This window comes from Peromyscus leucopus, chromosome 6, assembly GCF_004664715.2.
Source record: "Peromyscus leucopus breed LL Stock chromosome 6, UCI_PerLeu_2.1, whole genome shotgun sequence".
NCBI lineage: Eukaryota > Metazoa > Chordata > Mammalia > Rodentia > Cricetidae > Peromyscus > Peromyscus leucopus.
Window position 1 is genome coordinate 66,110,470 of NC_051068.1, and position 12,001 is coordinate 66,122,470.

The 12,001-nt window shown below is 50.8% G+C and overlaps 1 protein-coding gene across 1 annotated transcript; it reads left to right on the forward strand.

The window, feature by feature from the left end:
* Window positions 1-5,389: 5,389 nt before the first annotated feature.
* Sh2d2a (SH2 domain containing 2A) lies at window positions 5,390-11,727 on the forward strand. Its single transcript, XM_028857669.2, has 7 exons — window positions 5,390-5,732; window positions 6,296-6,450; window positions 7,054-7,235; window positions 7,759-7,848; window positions 8,005-8,173; window positions 10,425-10,580; window positions 10,963-11,727. The coding sequence occupies exons 1-7, from the start codon at window positions 5,699-5,701 to the stop codon at window positions 11,302-11,304; spliced, it is 1,128 nt and encodes a 375-aa protein (XP_028713502.1). The 5' UTR covers window positions 5,390-5,698; the 3' UTR covers window positions 11,305-11,727.
* Window positions 11,728-12,001: the final 274 nt, after the last annotated feature.

Sequence of the window (12,001 nt, forward strand, 5' to 3'; positions counted from 1 at the left end):
TTATGTGGTGCTGGGGATGGTAGGCAAGCACTCTACCAACTGAGACACACACACACACACACACACACACACAAACAAACCGTCAATATTTTTTGACTCATTATTTCCAAAGCGGATGCCTGGCCCTAGAATCTCTACGCCACTTGTCAAAGCCTCATTCCTCACACCTTTTTTTTTTTTTTTCTCGTAGCCACAACTAGAGTTCAAGTTGAAGTCCTCAGAACGCAGTCTTCACACCCCATTTACAAAGCTGATCTCTCTCTCTCACCATCCTTTCTCCTTTGTTTGTCTTGGTTTTTGTTTTTCAAAACAGAGTCTCTCAGTGTAGCCTTGGTTGTCCTGGAACTCACTCTGTAGACCAGGCTGGCCTTGAACTCACAGAGATCCTCCTGCCTCTGACTCCCAAGTGCTGGGATTAAAGGCCTGCGCCACCACTGCCTGGCTCAGCTTTCTATGGTTTGTTTTTTTTTTTTTTTAATTAAAAATCATTGTTTTGCAATGAACTCACAAACAAAAACACCACACAGCTAAATTAAAGTAGCCACTCAAATGCTTGTCCAACCTCAAACTCTGTCCACCCCAACGATCTTCTATGCAGTTAGAATGGCCATTCTGAAACTGTGGGGTTTTGCTCACGATTTTATACTTTGGCTGTCAATCACGTTTTTTATGCATTTAACCACTACCAAAAAAGGACCTTGGCAGGGTTGAAACTAGAAAAGCAATTAGCTTTGTATGCTCTTTCACAGTTCATGCATCCTTTGTCTAGGTTCCGTCCTCCCTCAACACCCTTTCTCAGTGTCCTTTCTTTTTTTTTTTCTTTTTCTTTTTTGTTTTGCTTTATTTGTTTTTTCAAGACAGGGTTTCTCTGGGTCCCAGTCCTGGCCATCCAGGAACTGGCTCTGTAGACCAGGTTAGCCTCATGCTCATAGAGCCTGGCCTGCCTCTGCCTCCTGAGTGCTGGGATTAAAGGCATCACTGCCTGGCTCCTTTCTTTTTTTTTTAATTGAAAAAAAATCTGTAGGATATATCTTGATTATGTTTTCCCCTCCTCCAATTCCTCCCAGACAGAGTCCCCCACCTTCCTACCTACCCAAATTTATGTTCTTTTTTCTTTCTCTTTCAAAAACAAACCAAAAATAAAAATAAAACCAAAAAAAAAAAACCTAAAATCAAAACAAGCAAAAGACCAATACGAAGGAAAAAAGCCAAAACAAAGCAAAATGAAACAAAATGTCCTCAAAAATACCACTGAGTTCATTTTGTGTTCGCCAACTACCCACTCTTGGGCATGGGACCTACCATTGTACTTAATAGACCAGTGACATTGCATTGGAGAAAACTGATTTTTCCCTTTGTCAGAAGTATCAGTTGCAGATAGCTTCTTGGTTAGGGAACCCATGTCCACTTCCCCATCTTACTGGGACCTAACGGGTCCTGTGCATGATGCTGCCATGGTCTCTGTGCGTTCACATGTGCATCAGTGCTGTAGTGTCAGGAAGACGCTGTTTCCTTGGAGACATCCATTACCTCTGGCTCTTACAGTCTTTCCGTTGCCCCATCTAAATAGATCCAGAGCCTTGAGGGGAGGGGTTTGATGAAGACATCCCATTTAGTACTGAGTACTACAAAGTCTCTCACTCTTTACACATTGTCCAGTTGTGAGTCTCCATGTTAATTTCCATCTACTACAAGAAGCAGATTCTCTGATGTGGGTTGATCCAGCACTGACCTGTGGGGACAGCAGTGTGTTATTAGGAATCTTTTTAAAATTTTGTTTAGTTTTGTTTTTGTTTTGTGAGACAGGGTTTCTCTGTGTCATCCTGGAACTCACCCTGTAGATCAGGCTGGCCTCAAACTCAAGAGTTCCACCTGCTTCTATCTCCTGAGTGCTGGGATTAAAGATGTGCGCCTCTATGCCCAGCGTGGAGAGTCATTTTATTGCTAATGTTCCTTTAGTAGAATAAGGAGAGTAAGTTTTTCCCTAGACCATGATCTATCAAGTTGCAGGTTCTTGGCCACTTTAACAGTGTCAGGTATGAGTTCCATCTCATAGAGTGGGCCTTAAATCCAACCAGAAAATGGTTCGTTATTCCCATAACATTTGTGCCACTATTATACCAGTATATCTTTCAGGCAGGTCACTGTTGAAGGTCACAGGGTTTGTAGCTGGGTGATATTGATGACAAGCTTTCTCCTCCAGTAACACGCAGAGTACATTCTAGTATTATGTGTGCTAGTGGAGAGGGGTGAAGTGTCTACCTGAGCATCAGATCAACTTCTCCATGTTAGATGGCATAAGTATTGTCTTAAGTAATAGAGCCTCACCATCAAGTTGTGAAGAACAACCAATAGCTTTGACAATAGCCTGTGATGTCTGGAGGTTTCCATGGGACCCCTTAGGCAAACATTTATCACCGTTCTAAATGTTATACCATACCCACACTTGCAGCTGTTGCGTGTGTGTGTGTGTGTGTGTGTGTGTGTGTGTGTGTGTGTGTGTGTGTGCTTTATAGTCATATGACGGAGAACATGCTGCTTTCTTTTCTTCACTTAATATTGTACATTCTAAGTCTATCTAATGTCCTAAAAATTTTGTGATTTCATTTCTCTTTGTCACTGAATAATATTACATTTTATATACATACAAGATTTTCATTATCCATTCATCTGCTGATGACATCTAGGTTGGTTCCACTTCCTTGATGATGTGAATAAAGCAGCAATAAACATGGGGTGCTAATATCTTCGTAGTGAGGTAGGGAGCTCTCAAGGTGTGTGCCCAGGAGTGAATAGCTGGGTCATATGGTAGTTCTGGTTTTCCTTCTTTTGAGGAATCTCCAAACTGATTTCCATAATGGCTGTATTAATCTGTACTCCCACCAATGGTGGATAAGCGTTCCTTTCTCTCCACTTCCTCTCCAACGTTTGCTGACACAGAGAATCTGTTGATGACAGCCATTCTGACTGGGGCCAGGAGGTATCTCAGAACAGTTTTAAATTGCATTTCCCTGATGATAGGGATGTTGAACACCTTTTAAAACACAAATGACCATTTGTATTTCTTCTTTGGATAATGTCTAGTCAATTCATCTGCCATTTGTTGATTGGCAGTTTCCTTGATATTTAATTTCTGAAATTCAATATAAATTCTAGATAGTAACTCCTTCTTTTGGGGGTTTTGTTTTGGTTCTGGTTTTTTTTTTTTGTTGTTGTTGTTGTTGTTTTTTTTTTTTTTTTTTTTTTTTGACACAAGGTCTCTATATGTAAGCCAGGCTGGCCTTGAACTCACAGAGGTCTGCACACCTCTCAAGTGCTGTGTATAACCATGCCCAGCTTCTAATAGTTTCTTTTGCTGTGCAGAAACTTTTATTTATGTGTTGTGCCATCTTTAATACTCAGACCAGTTCCTGTCACGCTGGTATTCTGTTCAGAAAGCTCTTACCTACCCCAGTGTCCTGCAGAGTATTCCTTATGTTTTCTTCTAGAAGTTTCCATGTTTAAATTAAGGTCTTGGATCCATTTTTAACTGATTTTTGTTCAAGATGAACGATGTGAATCCGGTTTTGTTATTTTTCGTGTGAATATCCAACTTTGCCGGCACCGTTTCTTGACTAGGCTTTTCCCACTGGATGCTTTTGTCTCCTTTGTCAAAAATTCGGGGGACACAGCTTTGTGCGTTTGCTTCCACGATCTCTGTGCCGCTGCATCGGTCCAGTCTTCTGCTTCTGTGCCAGTTCCAGGCGGCTTTGATCATAGCTCCGCCTGAAGCTGGCTGTTGCGATGTTCCAGCTGTTGTGATATTCCAGCTGTGTTCTTAGTCTTTGGGATGCTTTGCTATTTGTGGTCATCTGTGGCTCCAGATGAATTCTTGGATTGTTCTTTCTGGATCTGTAAAATATGACATTGGAATTTTATAGGTATCGCATTAAATCTGTCGATTAGTTTTGGCTGTACAACAGTTTCACATGACTAACTCCGCCAGTCTAGCGCCATCTAGAACCTTCTTTGATTTCTTTTTTGACGTCTCGAAGTTCTCCTTGTAGAGTCCTTGCTCTTCTTTGGTTAGGTGTGTGCCTCCTACTTAGCTTTTTGGAGCTATTACAAATAGGATATTTTTCTCTCAGAGAGTACATTGTTGGCATATATAAAGGCTACTGTTTGGTATTGATTTTGTATTCTGCAATGCTGTTATTAGAGCTAAGAGTTTTCTAGTAAATTCTATAGGGTCTTTTCCTTTTTTTTTTTTTTTTTTTTTTTTTTTTTGTTTTTCGAGACAGGGTTTCTCTGTGTAGCCCTGGCTGTCCTAAAACTTTCTCTGTAGACCAGGCTGGCCTCAAACTCAAAAATTTGACTGCCTCTGCCTCAGAGTGCTGGGATTAAAGGCCTCCTGTACCACCACTGCCTGGCAAGTCTTTTCCATTTCTAAGTAATGTTAAATACCACGTTGTGAGGCACAGGATCTGGTCTCCTGGGTTGACACCAAAAGATGCAGAGGATGCCTCCTGCTCCGTGTAACCTGCTTCTGTTCTACCCGGTTCTACCTCTTAAAAGGCCCACAGCTTCCCAGGACAGCACTCACTGCCTGCTTGGAATCATATGTTCAAAGCACGAACCTGTGGGGACAGTTCAGACTCAACCACACCTGCCAATCCTGCCGTTTCTAACAGTGACCTGTGTAGTTAGAGAACCCCCTGAGGTGGCTTAGTGTTTCCCTAATCCATTATCTGCTCAAGGATGGATGTCAGGCTTCTTTTCTTTTCTTTTTTTTTTTTTTTTTTTTTTTTTTTTTTTTCAAGACAGGGTTTCTCTGTGTAGCTTTGCACCTTTCCTGGGACTCACTTGGTAGTCCAGGCTGGCCTCGAACTCACAGAGATCCACCTGCCTCTGCCTCCCAAGTGCTGGGATTAAAGGCGTGCGCCACCACCGCCCGGCAAGGCTCCTTTTCTTGAACTCAGTGTCTCACGGATCTCATTTGGCTATAAGTCATCCCCCCAGCCTCCGGAGCAATGGCTCCATGGGCAAAGCCCCTGCTGTACAGGTTTGTGGACCCGAGTTGGGAGCTTCAGTGTGCACATAAAAACTGGGCACATGCCTGAAACCCCAATGCTGGTTTAAGGGGAGATAGGTGAATCCCAAGGGGTTAAGTGACCAGTCAGTCCAGCTGAAATTATAAGCTCAAGGCTCACTGAAAGACCCTGTCTCAGAATATACGGCCGAGAGTGGATGAGGAAGATCTCGCTTCACCCTTTAGTTTCCATGTACACACATGGGTAAGTGCACCTGTGGTATAACACATATATCACATAAACACAGACACATACACACAGCAAAATTCTTCCAGCAGTCTAACCCACATCCTTCCTGTGGCTGCCCTGCCCCTCCGTCTTCACGTCTCTCCTCAAAGCAAAATTCTATGAATCTCTGAGAACTGGTAGAACGCTTTCAGAGAAGGGAGAACGGTCAGATAGCAAGACCTCCTCAACACTTAGTAGAGTAAGCCCCCAGCACCCCGTTGCCGGCCTTCCAGGGCCAGGACTGTCTGTCGTCTTCCTGGGCTTTCCATGACGTGGGTCCGCTTCATGACCGAGGAGGTGGGTAAAGCGACGACGTTTCCTGTCCCTGGGGGAAGGAGTGAGAGGAGAGATGAGCTGCTGGCGAGTGTGCACCTCTCTTGAGAGCACCCACACCTGCCTCTATGGAGTTCTGCTTGGCTCAGACATGCCCCCAAGGTACGTGTGAAGTTCAAGACTCTCCTACCCCTTCGGCCTTCCTGGGCCTGAGCTCCCACATCCCAGTTACAGCAGCTGACCCAAGCCAGAGCGGCCATAGTGTCCACAACGCCTGCTCCATCTTGGGGGGCTCCCTACTATGCATCCCTGCAGGCAAGGGACAGGGTCTTTTGAGATTTTTAGGAGACTGGAACAAAAGGGTAAAAGAAGATAACAGGCGGAAGAACCTGGACAGGAGAGGGCCTGGCCTGAAGGGATTCACCTCTCCACACAGCTTCCAGGCCGTCAGAAGGCCAGCCTCGTTCCCAGGGTTTCTTCTTTATTGACGAGCCTTCTTTGGCCGTCAGGCCCTCTGGACCCGCTTGACTCTTTACTCCCGTCCCTGAGATTGCCACCCACTTCCCTGGCACACGCTTACACTTACGCTGTCGTCATGACTGCCCCTGTCAGGAAAAGCCCCTTCAGGGATGTTTGAGAGACACTCTAAGCCTGGGGTACAGGAGAGAGGGAGGGGCACCACGGCCACCCCCGAGAAACCCCGGCAACCCCCTTCGTTCCCACAGGGAATCATGAAGCCCCCTGCCCCACCTTCAGCACCTTCCAGCCCATGAACTTGACCCAGGGGAGATGCCAGGGCCTGAATTTGGGGAGCAAGCCCAGCATGCAGGCTCTGAAGGAACAGGAGGTTCAGCTGAGCCCCAGGGCCACACACACGGTGGTAAGTAGAAACATGGAGGGGTACAGTTGCCTCATCCACTCCCACCCCCTCAAGGATGAGGGCAAGCACACGGAGACAGGGCCGAGAAGAAAGGCAGCAGGGATGAGAGGCAGGCTGCGGACAGGGACGGGTGCAGAGGAGGAGGAAGTGGGGCGCCTCCTTCCTGTGCACAGCCTTCCACCTGCCTCAGTTTCTGTGGCTCTGGAAAGCTCAGGCCCAGTCAGCAGGTGACCGGGATCAGGTCAGGCACTGATGCCGCTGTCTGCACTCTGGGTCAGCACCTCCGTGAAATGCCCCAAACACGTAAGATCCTGTTTCAATCCCTTGCCCTCCCAGTCACCAGCTCAATGTCCTTTACCAGAGAAGAGGCCCCCCCTCCTGCCTGGGGCGACTTCCTATACCATCCCCTGCCCTCTGGGGCCAGGATGGAAGGCCATCAGAAGGCCAGAAGAAATCTACGTCAGTGGCCTTGGGAAGGACTTTCTGGACAATCTGACCCTAAAATAGGTGGAGGGACCCATATGAAGATAAAAAAGGAGGCAGCTTGGGGTCAGAAGCCCTCTAATCATGGCTGCTTCTGTCCCTGACGTCTCTCATGTCCAGGCTCCTGCCTCAGCCCCAGGAGCCGCCTGGGTCCTAGGGAATGCTCACAAGGAGGAAGAGGTACCTGGGAAAGGAGACCTGTCGCTGCAAGCTGAGACCCGAGCATGGGTCCAGAAGACCCAGGCCCACTGGCTCTTGCTCAGGACCGCCCCTGTTTGGTTCCACGGCTTCATCACCAGGAGGTGAGTCACAGGGGACGAAACCCCGAGAAGGCACAGGGGCTGTGGATCTGAGTCAGTCCGGAAATCATGACAGCTAGGAAGGACTCCAGTTTCCCAGGCCTTTCGCTGAGGGGGAGCTCTGGTTCAGTCCGCTCTGTGCCTCAGTTTCTCTCCCGAGGCTCGTTTACCCTACTGGCTCTAGGCCTCCTATTTTCAGCCCCTCTCCCTCCATCTCCGTCAGCTCCGTCCAGCCCTCTCCTCTTTCTTCCTACCCTTGCCGACCCTCCATTTCTCAACCCCACTTTTCCTTCATCTCCGTAGTCCAGGTTCCGACTTCCAGCCATGCCTATTGAGGCTGGGGCTCCCCCTCCAGACGGTCCTGCAGGATGAAGCCCAGGGCCCTCTGAGCAGGGAACCCCTCATCTCCACCTAGCCGTGATATACTTGCTTGGTGGGGGGTGAGGGTTCCCTCAGGAGAGCCTGAGAGACAGAAAGGAGGTCGCAAGGGTCCGAACTGACCCCACACTTCTCTCCAACTGTACAGGGAAGCCGAGAGGCTGCTGCAGCCTCAGCCTCAAGGATGCTATCTGGTGCGCTTCAGCGAGAGCACGGTGACCTTCGTGCTATCCTACAGGTAAGGGGCCGTCTTCGGCCACCCGGATGTGGGGCTTTGTGCTAACCAAGGGGCAGGCTCCTGTGCCGACCCGCACTCTCCAAGGAGGGTTCGGGGCTCTCCCCTCAGCGTGGCAGGGGGAGAAAGGGTGTGTCTGACTCAAAGTGGCCCCTCCAGGAGCCGGACCTGCTGCCGTCACTTCCTCCTTGCCCAGCTCGGGGACGGGCGTCACGTGGTGCTGGGCGAAGACAGTGCGCACGCGCAGCTTCAGGACCTGCTTCAACACTACACAGAGTTTCCCCTCAGCCCCTATGGGGAGACGCTCACCCAGCCCCTTGCCCGCCAGGTGAGCCCTTACCCTAAACCCACAACTGAGGCCCATGTTGTCGTTGCCGCCCCCTCCAGGATCACAGTCAGGTCCAGGCTACTGGCATCTGCCTTCCTCATCCCAACCCATGACCCGGCACACTTGCCTACCCACGCCTCTTCCAGAAAGGCCCATGACCAGACCAGCAGGGCAAAGGGAGGCAAGCGAGGCAATCAGGTTAAATTAAGCTAGGTTTACTGAGTCTCCGGAGCAAGGGTGAGGAGGAGAGGTCCTGTAAACAGAACTATGGCCATGACAAGAGGGCACCTCTCTCATAAACCTTACTTACCGTAGCAACGACAGACAGTCCAATGATGGCGTCAAGTGCGGAGACTGTGGCGGAAGCCAGGGGATGCAAGGCCCACCACTTCGCTTGGCAGGAATTGTCAAGGGGCCCCCACCTTCAAAAAGTGCGGGTGCCTCTGACCACTGTGTGTTAAGAGTGGCTCCAAACACTGAGGAAATAAACAGTGACCCCAAAGCTATCCTGGGCTTCACGAGGCAGCTGTTCTAGGACAAGACTGACTCCATGAGCAACACAGAGAACAAACCGATCGCAGAAGCAGTGAGGGTTAGGAAGAGGGTTAGCGAACGGAGAGTCCCAGGGTTGGCACTGTCTCGCACAGGGACAGCAGAGAAGCTGGGGACATCGAAACAGAGACCTGAATGCGTGGAAGAGGGAGGTTTGAAGACAGCTGGAGGCAGAGCATTTGGAGCGAAAGTAACAGCCACAAAGGCCCCGGAGTGGGAGGTTGTTTGAGGTGTTGGAGAATGATGAGCAGTGAGGGAGCTGCCGTGGGTGGATCAGGGTGGCTGATGGACGGAGAGCCGGAAATGGGGTCAGAAGAGTGGGGTAAGGGGCCTGCGGCTCTTCCGAGGGTCTGAGGTGCTATTCCAGGTCGGATTACACTGGACAGTTAGAAGCAAAGGCCTGACCAGACAAGTTCATGAGGGCCAGGCAGGGCGGCTGGAGAGGGAGACGGCTAAGGTGTTTCAGGTGAGGGGGTGGGCTAGTGCAGGGGAGCAGCCTGCTCCTCCAAAAGGGTCTGCTGGCTGGTGAGAAGGTGGAGCTGACAGCAGAACTAGATGAGGAAGCAGGAAGATGTTGGGATGAAAATGAGAAGAGGAGCATGTCTTACCCAGAGAGAAACGTGTGTCAAGTAGGAGGCTGGGGGTCGGGGTGTAGCTAGAGGGCCTTGTCTGGCTCCGGGCCCTGGGTTCAATCCCCAGATCCACAGGAGAAAAGCAGCTGGAGGCCACAGAGCTGGATCCAGTCTGGGACAAAGGTCAGAATGGGAACTGGGCCCAACACTAACCGAGCTTGAAGGTGTGGGTCCTTCTAGAGCAGGAAGCCTGTGTGTGGATGGAGAGAGGGGCAAAGAGGCTGCAGAGAGTGGAAGGATTCCGTGCGGGGTGGGGGAGTCACGCACCTAACGACGGTGCTGGCTGTGGGAGAGCCTGGAGAAGATGTGCAGAAGTGAGAGACCGGCCGAGGCAGAGCTGATCTTCGGTTGGGTTTGAGGTCGGAGGTGGTGAGGAACTGAGGCTGATTTTCCTGCCGATTGGGCAGCAGGGTGAATATACGGCTTCCTGGGGGACGGGCAGGGAAGTACAGGTGAACACCAGGAGGAAGAGTGCTCATTTGGATCTAGAAAGCCTTGAGTGGATCGTAGGAGCCTGAGGATGGCCGTGGCATCCGGAAGCAGAGGGCACATGGAGCCCTTCATAAGGCTAGCCTTAATGCTGAACTAAAAGCTTAACTACTCAGGGGTAGTTACCAGGGAATAACTACCTAGGGGTAGTTACCAGGGAAGGCTCATCTCTCCCGAGGTGGTCTCTGCCCCTAGACATTTAGTTTCTGTCTTCACATATTAAACTTCTTGAGCCTGAAGAAATAAGGCCCAGATGTCATGGAGGTCTCTCCCCCCCATGCAGATTGTTTTGAAGGTAAATTCTCCTAAACCCTCCTGTTTCTGCAGCCACGAGCATAAAGACTGTCTGGGCCCTGTATTCTAGATGAAGTTCAGTGCTCGGCCCGCCTGTGACCAGAGTTCACTTCCATCCACAGTCCCCAGGCCTCAACACCTTCTCTCCCTCTTCCTCACACAGAGAACTTGGCCCATGCCACACTTCTCTCTTCAGCTCTCCCTGCCTCGCAGCCCTGTTTTTCCTCCACTGCCCGTCATCCCCACCCCACCTCAGTCCTTCAGACCTCCTTCTCTCCCTGCAGACAGCCCAGCCGGCTGGACTTTCCCTGAGGACCGAATCAGACTCTGGAAGCAAAAGACAGGACGATCCAGACAGCCAGAGCAGCCTGCTCATCCAACAGGGGCAGGCCCAGGCCCCAGCACACAAAGAGGAAGTGTGGGCCTCCCAAGCCAAGGAGGTACGAGATGAGATGAGTGGGGACCAGCCTCTGGAGAGGGGGTCAGCATCTGGAGAGGGAATCAGCCTCTGGAGAGGGGGTCAGCCTCTGGAGAGGGGGTCAGCCTCTGGAGAGGGGGTCAGCCTCTGGAGAGGGGATCAGCCTCTGGAGAGGGGGTCAGCCTCTGGAGAGGGGATCAGCCTCTGGAGAGAGGATCAGCCTCTGGAGAGGGGGTCAGCCTCTGGAGAGGGGATCAGCCTCTGGAGAGGGGACACAGGACAGAGGGAGAGGCCAGGAAGGTAGGGACCGCATGGTGGAGGCTCAGGCTGAGACAGGCCTGAGCTTAGACGTTGTCTCTATGGTTCTCATCACTTCTCTTCCCTGGCCTTGCCTTTTCTCCTAGACTTCACAGGGATCCAGACCCAGGCCTCCCATCCCAGCCAAGCCTCAGCTTCCTCTTGAAGTCTATACGCGTCCTACTTCCCGACCCCATCGGGCTCTACCCGTTCACCCCATCTACCAGGAGCCTGATGAACCCATAGCCTTCTACGCCATGGGGCGGGGCAGCCCTGGAGAAGCCCCCAGTAATATCTACGCTGAGGTAGAGGGGCCATCAGGAGTGGCACCCACTGGGCACCCCATCCTCCAGAAGTGCTGGTCCAGGCCTGTCTCAGGAGGCCAGGCAAAGGCGGTACCAGGGAAGAAAAGTTCAAGAAGGCCAGCAGAAAGAGGGAGCCCCTCCTGAACAGCAGGGCAAGGTGAAGTCGGCGGGCTGAAGAGGAATGGAGTGGTCCATGCGGCCGGAAACCTTGGCCCAGCTCCAGGCCTGAGACTGCTCTGTCTGCTCTCCTGGACATTCCCACGGGCTCACCTTTGCCAAGCCCTACCTGCCCCTACTTCAGAAAAAAAAAATTAAGGGAGACAGGGTTCCCTCAACCTTCCTCCTCCCAGCCTGCCTCTTGACTGTCAGGCCTTCCTCAAACAGAGAGACACTTGGAATCCCACTTGTCACCCCCAGGGGACTCAGGAAGTGGCCACTGCACCCCTGTGCTCACCCCTTTCAGGCTCCCCACTGAGAGTTTCAGTCACATCTGGAAGTGGTATTGTGATGCCATGAGTCAGACTCCCCATACTTCAGGTCCTTCCTCAGACTTCCTCTCTGCGGGCACCGAAGTTCCCTGCTCTGCCTGTGCCCGCTGAGCTCACCTGGGCCCCCTGCCACCTTCTGCCTTCACAGTCCTGTCTCCATCCAGGCTCCCCATGTAGTTAGTGTTGTCTTTGGGCTGCCAACCAGCTCCCAAATAAAGACATGGAGAGTTATTATTAATCATGAATGCTCAGGCTCAGCTTAGGCTTGTTCCACTAACTCTTTTAACTTAATTTAACCTCTTTCTAGTCATCTACCTTTTGCCTTGGGGCCTTTTACTTTTCTGTCATTCTGT